This window comes from Caretta caretta, chromosome 6 (assembly GCF_965140235.1).
Source record: "Caretta caretta isolate rCarCar2 chromosome 6, rCarCar1.hap1, whole genome shotgun sequence".
Taxonomy (NCBI): Eukaryota; Metazoa; Chordata; order Testudines; family Cheloniidae; genus Caretta; species Caretta caretta.
In genome coordinates, this window is record NC_134211.1 from 59,570,409 (window position 1) to 59,596,095 (window position 25,687).

Sequence of the window (25,687 nt, forward strand, 5' to 3'; positions counted from 1 at the left end):
GGTAAGTGATAATTGGGCCAGAAATGGAAACTCAGGTCACTTCTCTTAACTTTCTATGATTCTCTGGGCTGTGAGCTCAGATAGCAGCTGTCCTGGAGAGGGAGCAGAGACAACATGTACATGAAGCCAGCTATGGTCAAACCACATCCGTGCTAATCCTGGAGTTTCCCATGACAGCAGGCAGATCAGGTTGTTTAAAATACATAAGGTGCTTTCAGTAGCCAAAGCTTTAGGAATAGATCATGGAATAGGGCCTATGAGGAGCCAGGTATAGCTTGCTAACTGCAGGGGTATTGCTTTGTGTTCCACTAGCAGTGGAAGAGAAGGAGCTGGAAGAGGGTATGGGGAAGAAACTGAGAGGAATTGATGTTGGATGTAGGTAATAAGACTGAGAGGTAGGGTGAGTCTTTAAATTGACTGGTTTAGGAAACACTAATTTTCTGGTCTTCTCTGGAGATTAGAAAGAGCTGCAGATTAAATCAAATGCAACATTTCCAATTCATTTTTAATTCTTGATGTGATTGTGGCTTCTGACTTGGCAGGTGCAAAAACTTCTTCATTTGCAGAAGAATGTTAGTCCTGTAATTCCCCTTTACATCTTGTGACTCTAAGGTACTAACAAGAGTGTGGTCCCACGTGGACAACACAAACAACCATTAGAGAACCATGTTAAAACACAATTTAAAGAGGCTGCAACACAATTCCCCAAAACAGTTAGGTCTTGTCTACTGTGCCTGATGGAGCCATGGTATGAGGCAGTGACAGAAGAAGCAGGCTACCCAGTATGGTGGGGTTTATGCTGTGGATAGACCCTTACATTTTTCATTCTGGCTGTGAGCATGCACCTATATTGCCCAGGTTTAGCACAAGCAAGATAATGTCCGATACACACTTCCGTTCCTGAGAGCTGATTTTTAGCCTGAAGATTCATAAAGACCACTTTTTTTATTCAGGCAACTCAAGGATTGCCCAGAAAAGGGTTAAACTTCTCTTTCAGGCCTAGCAAACTGCTGAGTTTCTCCTGGATGCCAGGCTTGCAGAGACAAAGTCTGAACAACTAACTGGCTTTGAACAGTGATAAAGCTGCAGCTGGAGGAATAAGTCCCGTGAAAGAGCCAGGATCAGAAAAGATTTTGTGCCTCTGGAGAAGCTGTATTTAACTAAAACTGAGTCAAGTTAGCTTACTTCTCACTGCATACAATCAACGGGCTTTTTCTGCTGTTTAGGCCTTGTTCCACATTGAGGTGGTAGGGGTGGGGAGGAAGAATCATAAATGATCATAAATGCAGCTGTCCGTATTTTATTGACTTAAAAAATCATGACGCTTTGTTCCTTAACTTTCTGAGTATTCTCAATGCAGCTCTTCACCATTGGGGTGCTTCTCAGAAGCCTGCCACCTTCTGGGAAGTTTTGACTCTTGGGGATGGGAACACCCATCTTTTCTTTGAGACATGGAATATTCCAGGTTAGGCTGTGTTAGGTGTGTGGATCCTGCACACCCTCACTTCCTTGCAGCCTGGAAAGCAGCAAGTCAGATCTACCTCTACATTCACTCTAGTCAGTTGGCCATTGTTTTTCCCCAGTTAGGGTTTTTCTCTTGATTGTTTTCTTAGCTCTGGCTCTGTAGTGTACTAAAATATAGGTTTAGAGGAAATTTTCCCTGTACTCTTCTCCCCACCACTATCTTATCTACTAAATATGGCAGAATCTGCAAAAAGGATGGGGTTCAAAGAATGACTCACTGGAGGCTCCAATTTTCTCATTTCCTACTAAAGCTAGGCTTGTGTAAAGTGAGCAACTCCATCCCAAGAGTGTGGATTTGTGCTATGAATTGCCTTAAGAACTCAAATTACTGGTAAGTAACACTTTGAGTGAATTTTCTCATATCTTCTCCTTCCTTAAAGACTATACAATTCAGTTGAAAGTAATGAGCTGAAATGTTAGTTTAAAAGCACTTGTTGCTTTCAGTTTTGAACAGTTCTGTTCTTTTTACAGATACAGTGGGCTTTTACAAAAGATGAAGTGAGGTAGGGTAGGTGCACTACACAAAAATGAGGAAGCTAGTTAAATGGAGAGTAAAATGAACAGTCACTAGCATGAAATGCCTGCCAGCTGTATGGAAACTATTTAAAAACACCATAATAGAGGTGCAAATTAAATGTTTACCCCCAAATTAAAAAACATAGAGGATCAAAACAATGCCACCATGGCTAAATAAGAGTAAAAGAAGCAGATAGAGGCAAAAAGGCATCCTTTAAAAATTGGAAGTCAGATCCTACTCAGGAGAATAGAAAGGAACATGAACTCTGGCAAGTCGAGAAAGGAGGCAGGCCAAAAAAGAATTTGTAGAACAACTAGCAAGATTCATAAACTAACAGCAAAAAAATTTTTTAGGACATCAGAAGCAGGAAGCCTGCCACTGGATGATCGAGGTGCTTAAGAAAGACAAAGCTGTTGTAGAGATGCTAAATGAATTCTTTGCATCAGTCTCCACTGCAGAGGATGTGAGGGAGATTCCCACACCTGAGGCATTATTTTAAATGACCAATCTGAGAAGTTGTCCCAGATTAAGGAGTCAACAGAGGTGGTTTTGGAATAAATTGATAAACAGTAATAAGTCACCAGGACCAGATGGTATTCACCCAACACTTCTGAAGGAACTCAAACATTAAATTGCAGAACTACCAACTCTGGTATATAACTGATCACTTAAATCAGCTTCTGAACCAGATGATTGGAGGATAACTAATGTGATGCCAATTTTTAAACAAGGCTTCAGAGATGATCCTGACAATTACAGGTCGATAACCCTAACTTCAGTACCAGGCAAATTTGTTGAAACTGTATCTAATAATTATGTTTCTTACTACGTAAATGAACATGATTTTGTTGGGGAAGAGTCTACACAGCTTTTGTAAAGGGAAATCATGCTTCATCAATCTATTAGAATTCTTTGAGGTGGTCAACTAACTTCAACAAAGGTGATACAGTAGTGTATTTGGACTTTCAGGAAAGGTCTCTGACCAAAGGCTCTTAAGCACAATTAGCTGTCATGGAATAAGATGGAAGGCTCTCTCATGGATCAGTAACTGATTAAAAGAAAACAAAGGGTAGGAATAAGAGGTCAGTTTTCAGAATGGAGAGAGGTAAATAGTGATGATCCCCAGGGATCTGTACTGGGACCAGTACTGTTCATCATATTCATAAATGATCTGGAAAAAGGGGTAAACAGTGAGGTGGCAAAGTTTGCAGATGATGCAAAATTATTCAAGATAGGAAAATCCAAAGTAAACTGTGAAGAGTTCCAAAGGGATCTCTTAAAACTGGGTGAGGAATAAAATGGCAGATGAAATTCAATGATTATAAATGCAAAGTAATGCACACTGGAAAACATAATCTGAAATATACATACAAAATGATGGGACTAAATTAGCTGTTTCATTCAAGAAAGAGATCTTGGTGTTTATTGTGGATAATTCTCTGAAAACTTCTACTCAAGGGGCAGCGGTAGTTGAAAAAGCTAACAATGTTAAGAACGGCTTAGATAATAAGACAGTAAATATGATGATGGCACTATATAAATCCATGGTATGCCCACACCTGGAATACTGTGTGCAGTTCTGGTCACCCCATCTCAAAAAAGATACATTAGAAATGGAAAAGGTATAGAGAAGGGCAACAAAAATGATTACATGTATGGAACAGCTTCTATGGGAGGAGAGATTAAGAAGATTGGGACTTTTCAGTTTGGAAAAGAGACAACAAAGGGAGGCTATGATAGAAGTCTATAAAATGATGAATGGTGTGGAGAAAGTGAATAAGGAAGTATTATTTATCCCAGGAACCAGGAGCCACCCAATGAAATAGGCAGCACGTTTTAAAACACAAACTCAACTCCCAGTCTACCTGTAGAATTGGTTGCTAGGGGATTTGAAGGCCAAAACTATAACCTGGATTCAAAAAAGAATTAGATAAGTTTATGAAGAATAGGTCCATCAGTGGCTATTACCCAAGTTAGTCAGGGATGCAACCCCATGCACTGGGTGGCCCTAGACTTCTGACTGTGAGATGCTGTGGCTGGATGTCAGAGGATGGATCACTTGATGGATTGCCCTGTTCTGTTCATTCCCTTTGAAGCATCTGTTATTGGCCACTGTTGGAAGATGGGATACTGGGCTAGATGGACCATTGGTCTGACCCTATAGGGCCAGTCATACACTATGTAGCATACAAGCTTGCTATACCCATCTGGTAAGGCCCTTCACTACAGACATGCAGTACCCCTATTCTAGATCTAAGTCCTCAGACAGATTTACAGATACCCTTCATGACTATCTTGTAGCACTTGTCTGTTCCGTTCATGGCTCTCTCCAGCTTCACTTGCCTATGATCATAGGATGGTACGGCAGAATGGCTATTCACTAGAGACTGGGCTATCGCTAGTACCCTAAGCGGGATTTCAAACATGGTTCTCAAAGGGCTGCCCTTGTGCTCCCCTCTTAACTATCTAGTAGCCAAAGTCTGCTGGTGATGGAGCCCCAGAGACTTGTGTAGGTCCGTGTCTTGGGGTGGATCCTATCGCTGGGTTTAACGTTGTCTTGCATTGAAAGAGTTACGTGGCCTGCATCGCCAGAGTATCTGGCTGTGCTCTGCTGTGGCCTCTTGAATTTGGGCCAGCTGGAGAAAAGCACAGCCTGCGATGCCTGCAGCATTTCACACACGCTTTCCTGCCACAGGCAGCGGCAGATGGAAACACGTTTTCTTAAATTTCAGGGGCAGCGTTTCAGGAGGCGCAGACCGCGAGGAGGGAGGGCACGGCAGATGATGCCCAGTGATTCCCTTGGGGGGAGACCGTGTTTAGGGGCCTGCAGGCGGGAGGTACCCAAAGGCCGGGGCACTAACCGCCGTGGCCCCTCCGGCCCTGGGCCGCTCTCCCCGGCCTGCCGCTGGAGCAGAGCGCACGTTGCGCGCTTGCGAAGCGGCTTTTTGGCAGCCAGAGGTTCCCTGTCCCGCAGGCGCCGGACTTCGGTGGGGCGGGAACCCGGCTGTAGCCTCGCCCCGCCGGGGCCGCGCCGCCCGGGCCAGGCTTCCTCCGGGGCAGACGGCACCGTGCCTTGCTCCGGGCGCCCTTTCAGCGTCCCTGGGGGGGGGCGGCCGCCCGGCTGCCGGGGACGCGCTGCCGCCCGCCCAGCCGCTCCCCGCCCCCGGCGCGGGTAAGATGGCGGCCGCGGCTCAGGCGCTGAGCGGCTCGGGGCTGCTTTTGGCCGCCGCCGCCCTCGCCCTCCTGGCCGTGGCCATCGGCACCGACTCCTGGTACCAGACGGACGCGCGGCGGCACCGCGAGCGCTGCCGGGGCTTCGGCCACAAGCGCAGCGACCCGCCCGGCTCCATGTCGGCGCCCAGCCCGCACCTGCCGCTCCGCGCCCGCCCCCCGCGGGCCCTGCTGCCCGGCCACCCCCCGGCCTCGGCCCCGGCCCCGGCCGCCGCCGCCCTGGACTCGCACTGCGGCCGCCGCTTCAACTCCACCGTGTCCGGGCTCTGGAGGCGCTGCCACCGCAGGGGGTACGAGCCAGACAGCGAGGAGCTCATCCGGAAAGGTGCGGGGCTGCGAGCTGGGGGCGGAGTGAGGGGGGCCGCTCGGGGGAGGCTGGAGGGGGAGGCCGGTCGGAGGGGACCTGACAAGCGGGTCCGGTGGGGGGGCAGTCCGGGGTGCTGGGGGGGGGGTCGCGGGGGGGCCCGAGACGGGGGTTCGGGGGGGCGGAGTGGGGGGCAGCTGGGGGCTCTGTCCAGTTGGGAGGAACCCGCGCTGCCCTTTCCCTGGGCTGCCCCCTGCCGGTAACCGGGTCCCCTGTGGCTGAGCTGAGCATCTCCGGTGGCTGGAGCAGCCGCTGTCCGCGGTGCTGAGCCCTCCTCGCTCCTAGTTGAGCCCCAGGGAGCTGGCGCCGACCGGCCGAAAAGAGCCGTTGGGAAGGGCTGCGGGACTCTGTCGCCCACCCGGCGACCGGGTCTCCGCTGCCTGCTGGGCCGAGGGCAGAGCCCCGGCGGGGGGGCTGGGGCTGGGGCCGGTTCTGCCCCCTCAGCCTCCCACCTGGCTGCACCAGCTTCTGGTGTGGGGGTGGCAGCAGCGCCCAGCTGCTCTGGGTCCGTCTCTTTGGGGGAGGGGGCAGGGAAGCAATGCCACTGCCTGGTGGATAGTGTAGCTCAGGCAGCCAAGGAATTGCAAGGGGATTTGACACCTTCCCTTGAAACTGGAAGGGAGCACTGATGGCTCCAGGGGACAGAGCTCACAGCCCTGGCCAGGAGTCTGTGGGTGACTGTGGCTTTTCACAGCCAGGTAGCTTTAAAAGGTTGTTATATGTATGTTGGAAGACCGGGTGGCAGATGCCTACCCCATGTAGCACTGCTACAGCTGTGCTGTTGTCTTGGCCAGGCCTGGGTCTGATCAGGTTGCTTCCCTCCTTGTCATTGAAAACATTTAGGCAGCCCAATTTGGTCTGCAGGGCTTTTCCCAGTCTATTTTATAAAGTCCCCATCATTGGAACTAGTGCCATTGTCTCGAGGAGACCCTTCCATATATCCCCTGAAGGGATTTTTCCTGCCTCATAACAAACCTATGAATTTGCTTCATTGGGTCAGTATCTTTTTGGCAGGTAATGGCCAAGAAAAAGGTGAAATATTCCAGGCATGGTCTTACCTGAGCTGTAGAGAAAGGGGCTAGCCCCTCCTATTACATCATGTGAAACTTCCATGTATTTTAATAGGTATGTGCCCTCTCCCACTGCATGATCATCCCTCTGTTATGCCCCAATCTCTATGGTGGGGATAGAACTTTGATCCTGCTCCACCCGCACAGGCCCCTGCTAGGTGAGTTAAGATTATCCTTTAACAGGGCATATGACACACAGTTGAGCAATTGTTTGAACATTATAGTATTTTATTCTGATAGTGCAAACAGTGTGCTGTCTGACTTAGACAGGTATGAAGACAGCCCCTGTCCCAATGTGCTTACAATCCAGATAGACAATCTACAGAGAGTAGTTACGAGGTGAGATACAACAAAAATTCTGTTCTAAAGAGCATGATTTACTGACCCAAGAGAGATTTATTAACATGGATGAGTGAGGGGTTGGAGGAGAAGCTCTTTGACTTAGGCACAAAATGAAAATAAATAGCAAAAACCAAATGTTCCAGTAGTTTTTGATTGTGTCCTCCAGCTGTGGTTCAAGTCCCCATAGCCCCTGTACAACAGAAGATGGAATGACTCACTGTGGAGCTGGATTTCATCTCTGAATCCTCTCTAATGTGCAGCTGTAGCTCTTGTTCCTAGAAATGCCATTACAATATAAATTAGCTTCTTTCTCCATTTAATCTACCAGGATCCATTTTCATTTATATTTCCATGTTGATTTCATTCCACTAAAAGGCAGTTCATTAGTTTCATTTTATTAATTGACCTTGCCATTTTAAAATGTCTACCTCTGTTTCTGCTTCCTATTGAACCATTCTGCTTCTACTGAAATTACTAGCATTTCCCTCCCTCAAAGTCCCCCCCACATTACTTCAAGTCTCACTGTATTGTTCTTTTTTTAAACCTTGCCAAGAGTCCATTCCCATCAGCCAGAAAAGTGCAGGGGTTTTTTGGCACAGGAGTGGTGGTTCTCTGTCTAGTGCTTGATCCACTCACCTCTTTACTCATGGAAGTAAAGTCATTCACATCTGTTAGTATTGCAGGATCATGGATTTAAATGGATCTGGCTCTTTTCTCACTGTTTCCTCCTCATTCCCTGCCTTGCTCACAGCCTCTCTCCACCCAACTTTCCTGTGGCTACAGTTTGTAACCAGCCTCTTCAAGTCAGTGGGGAGATGACTTTTCGTTGTGCTCTTTGGTCAAGGACATTATTATGTTTGGGGAACTATAGGCAAACATTTTCCCTTGTTAGGATCTGCAGGTTGTTACAATTTATCATTGCAAGGCTCTCTTTCTCCTTGCTTTGCAACGAACCCAAATCTGAAACCTTAATGGGGACTACTAATTGATTCATGGAAAAAGAAGAAATTTCAGAGGCCCGCAGTGACAGAGGAATAAATGACCTTTGAATAGATTTTCTAAAAAAATTATTAAGGAAGCAGTCTAGGAAGGGGGAAATCCATTGTTTCAATTCCTTATGGGCCTTTCTCAAGGTTTGAATAAACTAAGTTGACCCTGCCTTTATATAATTATTTACCTATTACTACTAAACAAAAACTGATAACAGAAATAGTGTCTGGTAATTTGGATGTAGTAACTTGCATTATTACATGGTAATATGATTTTTATAGAGACTTTCAAGCATCTTTACAGATGAAAATTTCAGAACGTAAATGTACAATAAGGTAGAGAAGCTGAAAAATATCAGGAGCAAAATTTAGCTGAGGAAATATTTAAACATAAGAGGGAATTATAATGGGGGATTGTTTTAAAATGCTTTTATTAAATGCCCCAAAACCCCACACTTTTTCAATCATGAAAAGATTTCTTGGATAAAAAAATTTCTGAGTAAGAGGGGAGGTGAAAGAAGCAATATAAAATAAAACAAATGGAGAACCTGATGGCAATGAGTGCCATCAGGAAATTGAGATAACTTCTCTTATCAGTTAAAGGGATCAGTGGAAAAAACCCCTATGGATAGCAGACTTAAAAGACACTAAGAAGTTACTTAAATATAATCTGGAACAAAAAAATCCTAGCAGTGGTATAGGACCATGTAAAAAGGACTGGGGCCTATTTTATAGCACCTTCCTTCTACCAGACCAGGCTTTGATCTTGCTGAACCAGCTCACTTCCTTAGTTAGTTCTGTCTGAGCTCTCTACAGGAATCCAGGGAAGCAATATCCACGAGTTAGTTTTATTTTAAGCCTTCTTACCAAACAAATCAAAACTTTGCAGGCTCTTTCCTCAAAGTCTGTGCAGGCTAACTGGTTGCTTCCCCAACTCTGACCCTCATGCTAGTAACTTCAGTAATTAAGATGTCTTGGCACTTGCCTCAGCAATAATGGACTCCACACAGTCTCCCTTCTGTATATTTGGTCTCTGGAGCAATAGCTCTCTGCATTAGCCCCTGTAGCAGTGCACTGGGAGCACACGCCCTGTGGTCCCTCAGCTTTCTGGAAGATATTGCAGTTCTTTCCTCCATGTCCTACTCTTTTTCATGTGCAACAGGCAGGGCTAGTTAACTAGTTAGTTAGCTAGCTAGGTGCAGGCCTCTGACCCCAAAGGAATGGTACCCCTTATACTTTCACAGTCCCATACGAGAAAAGGAAGGTAAAATTATCAATCATCATACAGAAAAGGCAGTAGTAGAAAATAAATATTTTTTTTCTCTGTACTTAGAAATTAGCAGGAAGATGTAAGTGATATCATAAAGTGATAATGAAATACATACTATCCCATCAGTAACGAGGGAGAATGTTAAATAGCAACTGTTAAAGTTAAAACACTTTAAAATTTGCAGGACTGGATAACTTGCACCCAAGGCTATTAAAGGAATTGGGAGAGGAGCCCTGTGAACAATTAACGTTGATTTTTAACAAATCTTGGAACACAGAAGATTCCAGAGGACTGGAAAAGCCAGCATAGCGCCATCATTTTAAAAGGTTAAACAGGATTACCCAGGAACTTTAGGCCAGTTACCAGGACATAAATCTTAATCAAGATTGTGAGAGACTAATATGGGATGCAATCAGTAAAGAATTAAAAAATGGTAGGATGATTAATCCAAATAAACTTGGTTGTATGGAAAATGTGTCTTGTCAAAAACTTTTTATATATATATTTAAATTTTCGATGTTTTAGCCGTGGAATATCAAGCAAGACTAGGGGCTGGTATTTCCTCTGTATACAGTCCTGTATTAGTGAATACTGTGTTACTTCTGGTGTCAACACTTCAAAAGGATGTTGAAAAACTGGAAGGGGTTCCGAAAAGAACTACAAAAATTATTTGAGATCTGGAAAACATGCTTTATAGTGAGAGACTAAACAAGCTTAATCTATTTAATTTATCCATGAGAGGGTTAAGAGGTGACTTGATCACAGTCTACAATTGTCTTCATAGGTAAGAGATTTGTGATAGTTAATGGCTCTTTATTCTAGCAGAAGGAGGCAGAACGTTATGCAATGGTTGAAAGCTGAAGCTAGAAAACCTGACTAGAAATAAGACGCAATTGTTTAACAGTGAGAGCAATTAAACTTTGGAGTAATTTACCTAGGGATGTGGTGGATTCTCTAACACTTGCAGTCTTTAAATCTAGACTGCATATCTTTCTAAAACATATACCATAGCTTGACTAGAAGGTATGGGCTTGATGCAGAAATTATTAGATGAGGTTCTTTGTCCTATGTTATGTAGGTGGTCAGACTAGATTATCATAATGGTCCCTTTTGGCCTTAATATTTATAAACTTCAAATTCACCTTCAGAGAAACACTTCTTGAGATAGTATCTTCTGTTTCCACCCTACATTTTACAAGACTAGAGTAAATTTTAAACCCTAAGAGAGAAAGTAATGAACTTAACATTTTGAAACCAGATGCATATTGGATTTATATTCTAAAAACATTTAAACCATCAGGTTTAAATAAAGAGCTGGTGCGTCTTTGTTTTAATTAATGGAGTTTTAACCAATGAGTCCTTAGTTCAGATCCCTTGGGACATAAGTGATCAATAAAGCAAGCTATGCTCTTAAATTTTATATTTATATACTGAGATAAAAATGTAAAATTGCTTCTCATAGATATGTGATGGTACCATTATTCTTTACAGTAGTCTATCTAAAATAGGTTTTACCTTTGACAAACCCTGCCTAACTCAATGTAGGAGGTAAATCATAAAGTTTGTTTTTGGGTCTATATTGCAATATCTGTTTACTAATGTGACACTGATTTTTATAAGATTTGATCAATGTGGATGTTAGTTTTGTATAGAATTTCTAATTGTATAATTGTATTATAGCTAAGGCTACGTTTTAGTCACGGGTATTTTTAGTAAAAGTCACAGACAGGGCACGGGCAGTAAACAAAAATTCCTGGCCTGTGACCTGTCCATGACTTGTACTATATACCCCTGACTAAATCTTGGGTGTTCTGGGGCAAGGGGTGGCCCGCTGCTGCTCTGGGGCAAGGGGCAGATGCACTGGCCACTGGAGAAGTCACGTAGGTCCCAGAAAGTCACAGAATCTGTGACTTTGATGACCTCCATGACAGACTTGCAGCCTATATTATAGATTCCATAAAAACTCACACCAAGAAGCTAGATCTATAACAGGGGTGGCCAAACTGTGGCTTATGAGCTGCATGTGGGTCTTTTATCTTTAAAGTGCAGCTCTTGGAGTCCCCCACGCCATCCCCTTTCTCCACCTGCTAGACTGGAGGGGGAAACTTGGGATCTCTGCCTGGTGGTGGGCTAGGGGCTTCTGCCCTGCAGGGAGGGGGGTCTTGAGGACTCAGCCCCATGGGGCACACCTGCTGGGGCTCCGGGCTTTAGCAGGAGCAGGGCTGAAGACCGAGCCTCGGTAGGTGCCATCTGCGGGGTTGAAGCCCTGCCAGGTGTGCCCCGGCTCTTGAGTTTCTGAAGATTGTCACATGCGGCTGAGAGGGTCAGTAACTTTGGCCACTCCTGATCTATAAGATGTACACACTGAAGATTCAACCCTCCCCTATAAAGTGTTTAGTATGGTAAATATTAATAATTGGATAGGTAATCAGTGATTGACGATGATTGGGATTACTTAGTTAATTAGATACCATGATGTGGAGGATGTGGCCTAAGTACTTAATTCAGAGCTGTACAAATCTTTTGTGAATGAGACCTGATCCCATTGAAGTCAATAAGAGTTAGATTGAGTTCTGGGAGTGGACAAGAGGCATCCATACAGCGAAATCCCCCATATTACCTCTCTGAATTAAGTCTTTATTAACAAAATTCAATTCTTGTTTCTCTGACCTTGTTGATGAGAGCTGTATAAGGACTTACAGAGGGAGCACACTCTGGAATCTCCCTCTTTAGTGTGGTTTTACAAATCTACGCACTCAGATTCAGTTATAAAATAAATTAAAATCAATAGTCTTTTAGCATGTGGGAAATTGAGATCACCTCTCTCCCATCCCCTTCTCAATTTCTAAATATCCCCGGACTTAAGAGGGCCCCAGGTACTTGCCTTTTTTTCCTTGTGAAGTCTGTCCCTCCCCCAATACCCAGTGGAGCCTGGTCTGTGCTGAGAGGTTACTGTCCCAATGAATCTCATGAGAGAAGGAAATCATAAGAACATAAGATAAAAATGGCCAGACTGGGGTCAGACCAATGGTCCATCTAGCCTGGTATCCTGTCTATGACAGTGGTCAGTGCAAGATGCTTCAGAAGGAATGAACAGAACTGGGTATTTTAGAGTGATCCATCCCGTTATCCAGTCCCAGCAGTTGGAGGTTTTAGGACACCGAGAGCATGGGATTTTATCCCTGACTGCCTTGGCTAATAACCATTGATGGATCTATCCTCCATGAACTTATCTAATTCTTTTTTGAATCCAGTTATACTTTTGGCCTTCAACACCCTGTTGCAACAAGTTCCACAGGTTGTCTGTGTTGTGTGAAGAAGTACCTTCTTTTGTTTGTTTTAAACCTGTTGCCTGTTAATTTCATTGGGTGACCCCTGCTTCTTGTGTTCTGTGAAGGGTAAATAACACTTCCCTATTCACTTTCTCCATAGCATTCATGATTTTATAGATCTCTTTATAGATCACATCCCCTTAGTCATCTCTTTTCTAAGATGAACAGTCCCAGTCTTTTTAATCTCTCCTTGTATGGAAGCTGTTTCATACCCTTCATCATTTTGGTTGCCTTTCTCTGCACCTTCTCCAATTCTAAAGATGATCAGAACTGCATGCAGTATTCAAGGTGTAGATGTACCATAGATTTATATAGCAGCTTTATGATATTTTCTGTCTTATTATATACCCCTTTCCTAATGGTTCCTAACATTGTTAGCGTTTTTGATTGCTGCTGCACAATGAGTGAATGTCTTAGAGAACTAGCCACAATGACTCCAAGATCTCTTTCATGAGAGGTAATATCTAATTTAGACCCCATCATTTTGTATGTATAGCTGGGAACATGTTTTCCAATTTGCATCACTTTGCACTTACCAGCATTGAACTTTATCTACCATTTTTGTCGCCCAGTCATCCAGTTTAGTGAGATCCCTTTTGTAATGTTTTGCAGTCAGCTTAGGACTTAACTATCTTGAGCAATTTTGTACTGTCTGTGAATTTTGCCATTTCACTGTTCACCTCCTTTTCCAGCTCATTTAGGAATATGTTGAACAGCACTGGTTCTCACTACAGATTCTTGGGGACCCCACTATTTACCTCTCCATTGTGAAAACTGACCATTTATTCCTGTCCTTTTGTTTCTGGTCTTTCAACCAGTTATTGATCAATGAGAGGACCATCCCTATTATCCCATGACAGCTTAGTTTGCTTAAGAGCCTTTGGTGAGGGACCTTGCCAAAGGTTTTCTGAAAGTCCAAGTACATGATATGGTCTGGATTATCTTTGTCCACATGCTTGTTGACCCCTCTCTCAAAGAATTCTAATAGATTGGTGAGGCATGATTTCCCCTTAGAAAGCCACATTGACTCTTCCCCATCATATTATGTTTGTCTGTTCTTTACTATACTTTCAATCAATTTGCCTGGTACTGAAGTACACTTACCAGCCTGTTATTGCCAGGATTGCCTCAGGAGCCTTTTTTAAAAATCAGTGTCACATCTATCCTCCAGTCATCTGGTTCAGAGGCTGATTTAAGTGATAGGTTACATACCACAGTTAGTAGTTCTGCAATTTCATATTTGAGTTACTTCAGAACTCTGGGGTGAAGATCATCTGGCCTGGTGACTTATTTAATTTATCGACTTGTTCCAAAATCTCCTCTATTGGTACCTCAATTTGGCAGAGTTCCTCAGATTTGTCACCTAAAAGAATGGCTCATGTGTGGGGATCTCCCCTATATCCTCTGCAGTGAAGACTGATGCAAAAAATTCATTTAGTTTCTCTACAATGACCGTATCTTCCTTGTTTAGCACCTCAATTGTCCAGTGGCCCCACTGACTGTTTGGCAGGTTTCCTGATTCTGATGTATTTAAGTTTTGGGGTTTTTTGTTTTTGCTGTTTTTGTATGCTTATCTTCAAATTCTTTCTTGGTTTGCTTATTATACTTTCACACTTGTCTTGCCGGAATTAATGCTCCTTTCTATTTTCTTCACTAGGATTTGACTCCCAATTTTTACTGGATTCCTTTTTCCCTCTTTTACCCCACTGTTTAGCCATCATGGCATTTTTTTGGTCCCCTGTTTTATTTATTTATGGTATAGATATAATTTGAGCCTCTATTACGGTGTTTTTAAACAGTCTCCATGCTGTTTGCAGGCATTTCACTCTTCTGACTGTTCCTTTTTAATTTCTGCTTAACTAGCTTCCTCGTTTTTGTATAGTTCCCTTTTCTGAAGTTAAATGCTATTGTGGTGGGTTTCTTTGGAATTTTGCCTCCTACGAGGATGTTAAATTTTAATTACATTATGGTCACTGTTACCAAGTGGTTCAGCTAATATTCACCTTCTGGACCAGATTCTGTGCTTCACATAGGACTAAATCAAGGATTGCCTCTCCCCTTATGGGATTCAGGACAAGCTGCTCCAAGAAGAAGTCATTAATGGTGTCTAAAATTTTTATTTCTACATCCCTTCCAGAGGTGGCATATACCCAGTCAATATGAGGATAGTTGAAATCTCCGATTATTACTGAATCTTCTGCTTTTGTAGCTCTCTCTAATCTCCCAGAGCATTTCACAACCACTGTTGCAAGGAGCTGAGCAGGACTGTTCCCTAGTATGCTTTTACAAGTGTTTTGTTCACTCCCAAGCAATGGGGCTGCCTTCTCCTTCAGTGACTATGCCACACTCACCTCCTCCCCTTTTAATCGCAGGTCACACTTTGTGCGCTCATCCCGAAACTCACTCACAGTCCCTTTTTTGGTTACACTTGTTCTGTTGCTGTCCTATTCATTTGCTGGCTTGAGTTAGTGGGTTAATTTCGAACTAAGACCATCACGTGTCTGCCATGCTAGACTGGCAAACTCTGCTTCTTAGGACAACAGAGGGAAGGAGGCACTTCCTAAAGTCAAGCTAGGTACAGGGATTTCACTTGGACATTGATCTTTCTGTCTCTTTCAGGAGTTATTCAGCGCTGCACTGCTGTGAAGTACCATTACACCTCATCCTCTCTGCCACGCAACTTACCCATCAATATTACCAACATCATCCGGCAGGACGAGTGGCATGCTCTCCGTAAGTAATCCAGACTCTTACCAATGCCATGCACCCTTACTGAGCAGAGTACAAGCATATTCAGAATCTTTCATATCTAGGTCACTGCCATGACTTCAGTACCAAATGGGGCACTGATGCAGAGATCAGTGAATGGTATCTAGAGCTAAAATGAACCTTAATTAGGGAGGCTGGAGACAAGCAAATTATGTTAATAGAAAGTGACACAAGTGTAGAGGACATTTGGAGTGGCTAGTGCAGGGGCCATATAAATTGGCAATAATGGTGTAGATCTGCTAGGGTGTGATGGAAGTGTCAGTGCAGTTTATTGAATACCCTCTCAGCGGCTAGGTGTTGGTCAGACTCAACGCTGAAGCACAGATTAGTCCTATTAGGTCAGGGTTATACACTTATTTGATTTGTACAGTGCCTGCCATGCTTTCTCTCTACATCCCAAATGGTGCATGACCTCTCCTCCCAGAAAGCATGCTAATTTTGACTTTTCCACAAGCTCATCCCTGCATCCTCCTGTTCATAGATTCATAGATACTAAGGTCAGAAGGGGCCATTATGATCATCTAGTCCGACCTCCTGCACAACGCAGGCCACAGAATCTCACCCACCGACTCTTGCAAAAAACCTCTCACCTATGTCTGAGCTATTGAAGTCCTCAAATTGTGGTTTAAAGACTTCAAGGAGCAGAGAATCCTCCAGCAAGTGACCCGTGCCCCATGCTACAGAGGAAGGCGAAAAACCTCCAGGGCCTCTTCCAATCTGCCCTTGAGGAAAATTCCTTCCTGACCCCAAATATGGCGATCAGCTAAACCCTGAGCATATGGGCAAGATTCACCAGCCAGATACTACAGAAAATTCTTTCCTGGGTAACTTGGATCCCATCCCAAACCCCTCGCACCTGCCTGGTCACCTGCAACCCACCTGAAAGTGCTCCACTCTCTCTCCTTCCTCACCTACTTCCCCTATTTGTCCTATCCAAGTTCACCTTGCCTTCTGGGGTTCCCTTCCTGGACTCCTGAGGATAAGAGCTACTAGGCAACCCAGCTTCCTCTGCTGATTTCTACCCTTTTTTACTTACCAGCACAAACTTAGGTGACTTTTTATGCAATTAATCCAACATGACTGAGATCATGCTGTAGCCTCACACATCTGCATGTTCATAGAGGTGCTGCACATGGATGCTGTCACAAAGAACTATGGTTAGAGAGACCTACAAGAAAATGCTATAGGGCTTGACAAGTCTGTAGGTGTTGGGCTCAGAACATCAGATTCCTACATTCTGGTCTAAATTTTGAAAAGTGGTTAGTGATTTTTGGTGTGCCCAAGTTGAGACGCATTAAAGGGGCCTGATTTTCAGCAAGTGCTGAGCATCAGTCCTATGAAAATAAAACCTTTTTAGAGTGATGCAAGTTGGGCTCCCAAACTCATTATCGTTTTTTAAAAGGTAGCTCTCGGATCCAGCAAGATCAGAGACAAGTAGGTGTACTACAGTGAGGAAGAGAGGAGCTGAGCTCTAGATAGCATTACCCAGTGTCCCTGATGCCCCAGTACACAGGGTAAACCCCATCCATTTCCCCAGCCCCATTTGAGCTCAGGGAAAAGAGAAACTGCCAGGAGAAGCCAGCCAGAAACTGAGTTGACGGCAGCAGCAGAAAGAAGCAGGGTCCTCCACATGTTGAAGACACCAGTATCTGGATTTTTTTTTTTTTTTACAGCTTTTACTATGGACGGTCTCTCCCGTTTTGATTAGCTGTTTGCTCCAATACTCTTCCTCCTGTTCCCTCAGTCTCTTCACCTCAGCCTCACTACACCTGCCCTCCATACTTTTCCCCATTTCCTTTACCCCCTCCTTTCAGTGTCTCCTTTCTTTTGCTTTGTGTCTCTGTCTAGCTAATCATCTCCCAACAACAACAAATAACCCTAGTGTAACAAAGCAACAAAAAGTTGTGGTTTTAACAGGTTTGCAAACCATCAGAATGTTTACTATGCTGTTATGTTGTATCCCTTCTACCCATCACCCTCTGTCCACTTTGTCTCTTGCACTTCAGGACAGTGTGTAGTTCCCAGCACAAAGGGGCCCTGGTCACAGTGTGCCTAGACACTACTGTAATGCAAACAATTTCTTTCTAAGAGGGTGCAGTAAGGGAAGCTCCTCAGGGATACTAACTTTAGGGACAGTAGACCTAATAATCTCAATGGATTGTGTCTGTTCTCTCTCTCTCCGCTCCCCACAATCCTGTCTTGGTGTCTCCTTTGTTTCTTCCCCTCTTGCTCCTCTCTCTTCTCAGATCTGCGGAGAATGACAGCTGGTTTCATTGGCATGGCAGTCTCCATCATCCTGTTTGGCTGGATCATTGGTATGCTGGGCTGCTGTAAACAGCACGAGCTCATGCAATATGTGGCAGGGCTGCTCTTCCTCATGGGAGGTGAGAGTCTCTCTCTTCATTCTAATATCAAACTTTTGATAGAAAGCATTAGAGCCACATCCCAAGCAGATAGAAGTACAATCAGCCTCATCAGCAAACTGCACAAAGCCATTTATTAATGCAATAGTTGATGTAACAGAGGTTGAAATTTTAGACACACGTGGCAGGAGATGAGTCAGGGTTCTTCTTTGCACCTGTGTCAGTGTAGATCTCACTGTAGGCATGCATGCAAGATCAGAGTCTTTTGAGTAGCGGTGTCCATCAAGGCTGTGCATGTCCCCTGTGCCACCTCGTGCTCCTGCACGAGGGCATAAAGGGTGGGGCAGTAGTGACCCTCCCTCAGTTCCCTCTTGCTGCCCATGGAAGTGAGGCAGAATCTAGTGACTGCTTGACCCACTACACACTTCAGTCCATCTGGTGAAGAATTATGTCCCTATACTTTCTCTAAAGGACATTTTTTTTTTAAATGGCAAATTGATATCTCTATGTACAGCAAGACAAGGGGCTTAGCGCCAAACACCACACCTCATGGCAGAGTCCACTCTGGGTTCGAACCCTACCTATCCTGCAATGGGCTGATCTCCCTCAGGGACGGATACAGACGAGGCCTCTTCTGTCTAGGAGAGCTACCTCCTGAATAAGTGCTTTTTATGCAAGTCCTTCTCTGCCACGACCCACAAGTCCAGGGAAGTGGGACTCAAGCTACATTTGCTTGAGCAGTCCATTTGGGTCACTCTAGTTGTAACAGTCACTTCTGGGTCCAGAGTGAGGATGGATAAGCCAGCATTGACCAGTGCTCATTTAAGGACTTAATGCTTTGGGATGGGGCAGTGGAAAGTAGAGAACGCTGGCAGAGTCGGCGCTGAACACTTCAGTGTCAAGTAAGACCTCAGCATGGGCACCTCAACTGCAACAGTCCTGGCATTGATTAAATCAGCATGAACAACTCCAGCTCCCATACCAACTGCCCTGACTCAGGCAGCACAGCCAGCCCATGCCCACTCATAAATAGCATACCAACTTGTGTAGTTGGTCTGAGCATCCGTGTAACTCTGACTGAGGGGAGATCCCGGATGGAAGACAAGGGAACACCACTTCAAGGACAAAACTCCTAATCAATCATGCAGAACAAGAGACCCGGTTGCAGTGATGCTCAGCTCTGTCATGAGTAAGAGGCTCAGGTATTCTCCGGAGATATCCTTGTCACTCCCAGAGATGTTCCCAATACTGAAGAGATGGCTGGTACCAGCCTTGTACCATTACTGAGCATCACCCTGGAATGAGGTGAGAGATTCCTCCTCCCCATCACTGATGTAATTCTTCTTGCCAGCGTCGAGCAGAAAGTCCTGTCTCCTGTCATCAGAGAATGACCCAAGGAGGCTATCTAGGAGCGCAACCAGCAGGGAGTTGTCAGTAAGACCAATATGGCATGCCATGAAGATATTGGCCACATTAGGGCTGGCTGGCCCAGTGTGGCCAATATCTGTATGGCATGCCATATTGGTCTTACTGACAACTGTCCTCCCACATGTCAAGGAGCAGATCACCTTCCTGCACTCCATGCTCTCTGGCAGCTTTTTTGGCGGGCCAACCACACTAGAACCAGACATGGGCCCAAAGAAAAGGAGACTAGAGGAAAGCCCCCAGCATCCTCCAATGGCAGACAAGGTGGTAACACTATCATTTGCCTCAGCAATAGAAGACTTTAATACCTTCCAGGACTTCCTGTCCTGAATGGTAGAGACCTTGGACATTGAGGTTAAGTTCATGTAAAGAGTCTCACAAGCTCTTTGATATTCTGAGTGCGATGACCCTCGTCAACATCACTCTCCCTATTAATGAAAGGATCCCAGAACTGGCGAAAGAGCTATTGCAGACCCTGGCCACTCTTCCTCCCACCTCCAGGAGTGTGGAGAAAAAGGTATCAGGTGCTGCCAAAAGGTTCTGAGCACTTCTGTGCTCACCCAAACCCAGGTTATTGGTCATCTGCAGTGTAAGAGAAATCAAAGCCTAAGAAGGGCACGCCTAAGAATAAAGACCCACAAAAGGCATCTTCATGAGGTGTTGCTTTGGGTGGTGAATTACCAAGTACAATTACTTCATGTGGGAAAGAATAGCAGGGATAACATGAAAGATCATCAAGAAGGAGCAGATGGTTCATGGGAACATTGCTGCAGGTAGCAATGGATGCCTCTGATACGACTGCAAGACTGATTGCTACAGCCCTCGCTACAAGACAGGTCTGCTGGCTCCAGGCACTGGGCATACCACAAGAAGTACAGGCCATGATAAAGGACCTGCCTTTCGAGGGAATGGCGCTCCTAAACTAGTGGACAGATGAAGTGCTCCACTTCCACAAGGATTCAAAGGCCTTGTTAAGGACCCTGGGATTTACACATCAGCCCCCTACAGAAACTCTTACAAATATGAACTCCACCAATGGCAGGGGAGGTTGTCTTACTTCTAGGGCCAACAGCTGGAATATCAGCCGCAGGGGATGCCCATCTTCCACCTCTTTGGCCAACCCAGCTTCCTCTGAGACAGCAGATTTGATGGGAGGGTTGAGAGACACAACGGTACTGATCTAAAGTCTATAACTACTTCAACTATTTTGCTCCATTCCAACAGGCCTGGGTGGTTGTCACAGGTAACAAAAGGCATTAGACAACATTGCCCAAGGCTACCCTGTACGGTTCTACTGACTACATTCTACCTTCCCCATCCGGTGACCTCTCTCATAAGAGCCTGTTAAAACAAAAATGACCACAAAAATGACCTCAAAAATGACCTTGCTTCATCTGGGAACCATAACTGAGATACCCTAGGTATACGGATATTTCTTTATCCTGAAGAAGAGAAGGAGCAGTCCTATCCTAGGCCTGAGACAGATTCAGGATGGTAATATTTTTCTCCATCTCTGCAAGCAATGGACTGGTTCATGGCTCTCAACTTGCAGGATCTGTACTTCCATATCCCCATCCAGCTAGCACACAGGAAGTATCTAAGATTCACGGTGGGGTCAAACTATTACCAGTAGTAGGTGGTGCTGTTTGGACTCTCTGTGGCCTGAAAGTCTTCACAGAATGCCTAACAGTGGTAGCAGCACAGCTCAAAAGAAAAAGCATCCACATCTATCCTTACCTGGACAATTGGCTGATCAGTGGTGGATCTCAGCAGGAATCTGCAGCACAACTGAAGTTCATCATCCCTCTCCCTATTCTCTCATCTGGGACCCCTAGGTATGTCTGCATGGCCCACTCCTTTTGGTGTAGAGTACCGACCCTACATGCTCTGCTACCGCAGTGCAGTGCAGGCGGTGAGACACTGCTTAGGAAAGTAGAGTAAGGACACGCCTAAACCCTATTGGTACATACCCTACGTGCCCAAGCAGTGCCTCCCTTGTCTATAGTGCTGTTTTTAGCAGTGTAGTGTCCCGCTGCCTTCATGTTCCTGGAGTCTTTCCCCACCACAGCGAAAGGCTCGAGCAGTGAGAAAAGACTCTGTCAGGGGAGGAAATGCTGCAGCAGTTCCCCATTGTTGGAGCCTTTCCCTGCTGCAGGGAGCTGCCAAAGCCTTTCTGCCCCCAGCCAGAGCCTTCAACTGGCACATGTAGCTACACACCGCAATGTGGACATAGCCTGCTTTTCACGGCTGCGTGTAGCTGCACATAGCCTATACACTGCTGCTAGTGATGTGCAGTGTAGATGTATCCCTGGTGAACTATGAAAAACAGTCTCTCCTCCCATCACAGACGATAGAGTTCGTAGGAGCCCTGATTCCAGTTTGGCGAGAGCATCCCTTCCTGAAGAAAAGTTCATGCCCCAGCAATCACTGGTGCTCAACTGCAACTGTATGAATGGGTCTGGGGCTGCTAGGCCACACTGCTTGGCAGACTTCACCTGCGACTGTTCTACCTTTGTCTCAGGTAGCTGTATTCCCCAACAAAACACCAGATGAACAAGAAGATGATGGTCTTACTGCAGGTTGTCACAGAACTGAGCTGCTGGAAGGAACCTGAAAAATGGGCTTGGAGGCGTTGCCATTCTGAAACCCCCCCACCCACACCCCCCTTACTATTTTAATCGCACACACATCAGGTACAGATTGGAAAGCCCACTGGAACATCTACAAATGCAAGGAACTCAGGCTAGCCCACATGGCCTTTCTATCTGTTCTTCAAAAACTCCACAGTGCAGCTCCTAATGGATAACACCTTGTGATGCACTACATAAACAGGTAAGGAGGCATCTGCTTGGCTCCTCGCTGCCTGGAAGTCATCAGGCTCTAGCCCTGGAGCCAACAGGGATAACCCTAATGGGTTTTCACCTCGTGGATTTCTTAAGCAGAGAATCAGTAATCACTTAGGAATAGTTGTTTCATAAATTCCAAGACTAGAAGGGGACCATTGTCATCATCTGGTCTGACCTCCTGTATAACACAGGAGATAGACCTCTCCCAAACTGATTCCAAGCATGTAGCTTTAAACTTCCTTTAAAATGGTCCATGATAGAGTGTGGTGGAAGTCCCTCATTGATCTGATATTCCTATGTTGCACCTTCACTAAAAACCACAAAATGTGAAAATTTGGTAGTTTAGGTCAATAACTAGGGTAAAGGGATTTGAAGCCATGTCAACCAAGGTTTCTGAGAAAAGATGGCCTGGAAAATGAGCTATTTTCCAGGATGCAAAAGTATTCAAACCTTTTTTTTCCCCTGTGAAGTGGCAAAAAAAGAAAGGCAGGAGACATGCAACATAGTTTACTAGCCTACCCTAGCTGAGAGATTGTGCACAGTGCAAAATTTAGTGGAATGAGATGAAGATTTGGCAAGCTCCAGCACGTTTAGCGCATTGCTAAATGTGGCAAAGGCAGAGCACTCTGCTTCCTTTACAAAAAAATAAATTCTAGTCTTTTACCTAGCAATGAGATCTTAACATAAAATCTGAACCCAAGAAGGCTGGTCAGTGGAGAGAATGAATGTTGGTTTGTAGCAAAAGGTTCATAAGAGGACATTTTACTTTGTACCTAAGTGAGGGAGAGCAGGGGAAGCTCAAAAGGGCCAGATCTAGGCTACAAGTACTTCCTGAGCTGGGAGGCAGGGAGACTGCCCTAGTTAGAGGAGTCTGGGTATCTGCTCTCCTCTAGTCCATTCAGGGAACCGAGAAGGCCACTGTTGGTAGTTGAGTCCAAAACAAACAGTCCCCTTGGAGGCTGAGCAGCACAAAGCGCTCCACTTCCAAAACAGCAACACAATGTTCTGGCTTCCCCGCATGAAGGTTGGCTGGCGTGAGAAGTGTCACTTTAACTCCTGGCTTTCCAACACTCTGGTTTAAATGACCTATCCAGGACATGCGTGGTGGATATAGCTACAACCTTAAATTTGTTGGTGCATAAATATTCAGCACAAATGTGTGCCAGGTGCTTTAATAGCAAAGGCTGCACCTTTACCAAGCCAAGAAAGGCTTCCCTTAAGCTCTCTCTGGAAATGGGTGAAAGAACAGCTGCAAGTTTACTATGGAGGCCTGCCTAGCTCTATTGAAAGGTTGGTGAGCTGAGAGGGTAAACAGCATGTTTGTAGAAATCTAGCTTCCCATTTCAGCTAAGGTCACTGACAGGAAATGAGTGAAGTTAGCAAAATACAGCAGAGAATGGGAGAAAATTAATCTGAAACAAACAGCTCCTGGACAGTGGGGCATAGTTGAGACACAAGTGTAGGAGTGAGCATTAAGACCATGTCTACACTAACTGCTGCTGCAATCAATGCAGTGGTGTTGATTTAGGGGGTCTGGTGAAGATCTGCTAAGTCAATAGCAGAGCCACTCTCCCATCAACTGTGGTACTCCACCTCCTAGAGGAGTAAGGTAAGTCTGGAGGAGAACATCTCATGTAGACCCTGCAGTAAGTTGATCTTAGCTACATCAACTTGAGTTACGTTATTCACATTACTTGAGTTATGTAACTTAGGTTGACTTACCATAGTAGTGTAGACAAGACCTAAGTTAGGCAGGTAAGTGTAATGGTGGGAGGGGAAGCTGACCTGAGCAGCTGGAAAATGAAATGCACTGTAGTGGAGTTGTAGGCTGTGTTTTGGGTGTTTTTAAATCATTTTCTGTATGATTTCACTGTAAAGAATAAAAGGTCATCAAGAGGCTGAGGCTTGGGGAGGGAGGAAGGAAGGAAACTATGGATACAGCTGCATTGCTTTGCAGGCCTGGTCAAAGGCCTACTATTCTTTTTGCTTTCCTCCTGCAGGTACATGCTGTATCATCTCACTCTGTACCTGTGTGGCTGGGATTAATTTTGAGTTGTCTCGCTATCCTCGCTATGTCTATGGGCTACCAGAGGATATCAGCCATGGCTACGGCTGGTCCATGTTCTGTGCCTGGGGAGGCCTAGGACTTACTCTTTTGGCTGGATTCCTCTGCACGCTGGCCCCCTCACTCAATGCCTCTCGTACTGCTGTACAGAAACCCCGACAGGAAAATGGAGCTGTGTGACCTTGAAGGGTGCAGGAGAAGAGACTCCAGCAAGCACAGCCTATGTAAAACTGGGTTAACAGCACCATGGACATTTCTGCCCCATTGCTGAGGGTGGTGCACACCTGTGGAACAAACTAGGGATGGTAAAGGTTTTTAGCCAAGTCCTGGGGTTCTCTTGCTACAAAATTTCTGTCAGACTCTGCAACAAGCTGGGGTTGACGTCTCAGTGATTTGCTCATTGATTTAAGAGGAGTTTCTTTTATATACAAGGGATTATCTCCTGTTTAGTTGAAACACTAACTGCAGCTCTTTTGTTCTAGTCCAGTTGTGGAGGATTCTTGTCCATTATAAATGTATAGCTGCAGAGTTTGTGTAATGCTGACCACCCTTCCAGCTGGCTTGGCCTCCAGCAGTTTGGCTCAGCCCTCCATTTTCCAAAAGAGCCTGGAGATCTAAATAATGGTTCAGGCAAAGGGCAATTCATCCATCCTCAGTATTCTGCTGCTGCTGGCCACTACTGAACTTGCTTGGAAAGACAGCAGGAGTTAAACAAACCAGCCTTCCCCTTCTTCAGGGACAGGGGGAGTTGGTCCACTGCTCTCTACATCAGGCCCTTCCTGCAGTTGAAGTCAGTCACTTCTTTGCCAGTTAATGCACATGACCCTAGGAGCTACAAGCAACATTCATTCACTGTGGAATTGTTCCACAAGGGGAGAGAGGTGCATTTCTGTGGCAGTGGTTTCAGCTCCTGGGATCAACCTCAAGGACCCAGCCTACCTGCAAGGAAAGAGCTCCCTGTGAAAAGAGTTGATAGCTTTTACTGTTGAGCTTAGAGGGAGACACGCTGCCACCATGAAGATAGAGCAGTAACAGTAGTTTGTTGCAGTATTACCGGAAGATTTATTTTCCCCAGAAAGCTTGGCTTATGCTCCTTTCATACACTGGCCCTAGTTGTCCATGTGGGATATATCAGCTGTGCACAGTTCAGTTGATTCCATGTCCTGTAATCAGCACTAAGGCTAACTCAGGAACATGAGCCAAGCTACATGTAAAGTTTTCTTTCATACATACCTCCTGCTGCTCCCCCACGAGGTGCAGTGGGAGAGGGATGTGTTTCTCTACCACAACTGAGTGGCATGTAAGATAAGCAGTGCTAAAGTCATTATATTTATAAAGTGTCATTTTTAAATGGAGGCTGTGATTCTCAACTGGCATTAAAGTACTGAAAAACTTGAATGGCTTGATGAGTTATTTTGCAGAGCAGTAACTATTCACTCCACTTCAAGCTGTATACAATAGCCATATATTAACAGGTTGAGAAAGGGGTGCAACAGCCACCAAGAGGGAAGGATCCTGGGTGGAACTGGGAGCAAGAAGGTAAGAACAGTCTTTTGCAAAGGAGAGGTAAAGAGGCTTGT

General features: G+C 45.1%; 2 protein-coding genes across 3 annotated transcripts in view; one reads left to right on the forward strand and one right to left on the reverse strand.

Moving 5' to 3' along the window:
- Positions 1–4,678: 4,678 nt before the first annotated feature.
- Positions 4,679–25,505, forward strand: LOC125638465 (transmembrane protein 178B). 2 transcript variants are annotated; one of them, XM_048854271.2, is made up of 4 exons: positions 5,176–5,597; positions 15,259–15,372; positions 17,655–17,792; positions 24,043–25,505. In XM_048854271.2, exons 1-4 carry the CDS (start codon positions 5,219–5,221, stop codon positions 24,285–24,287), a joined length of 876 nt encoding a protein of 291 aa, XP_048710228.1. In that variant the 5' UTR covers positions 5,176–5,218; the 3' UTR covers positions 24,288–25,505. The 2 variants fall into 2 exon arrangements, with proteins under 2 accessions (XP_074985728.1, XP_048710228.1); XM_075129627.1 differs by lacking the exon at positions 17,655–17,792 and having other exon boundaries at positions 4,679–5,597.
- Positions 6,914–25,687, reverse strand: part of PSMC3 (proteasome 26S subunit, ATPase 3) — a 38,807-nt gene continuing 20,033 nt past the window's right edge. The window contains exon 13 of the mRNA XM_048854274.2: positions 6,914–7,323. The gene's annotated coding sequence lies outside the window, so the exon portion shown is untranslated. The remainder of the gene's footprint in view (positions 7,324–25,687) is intronic.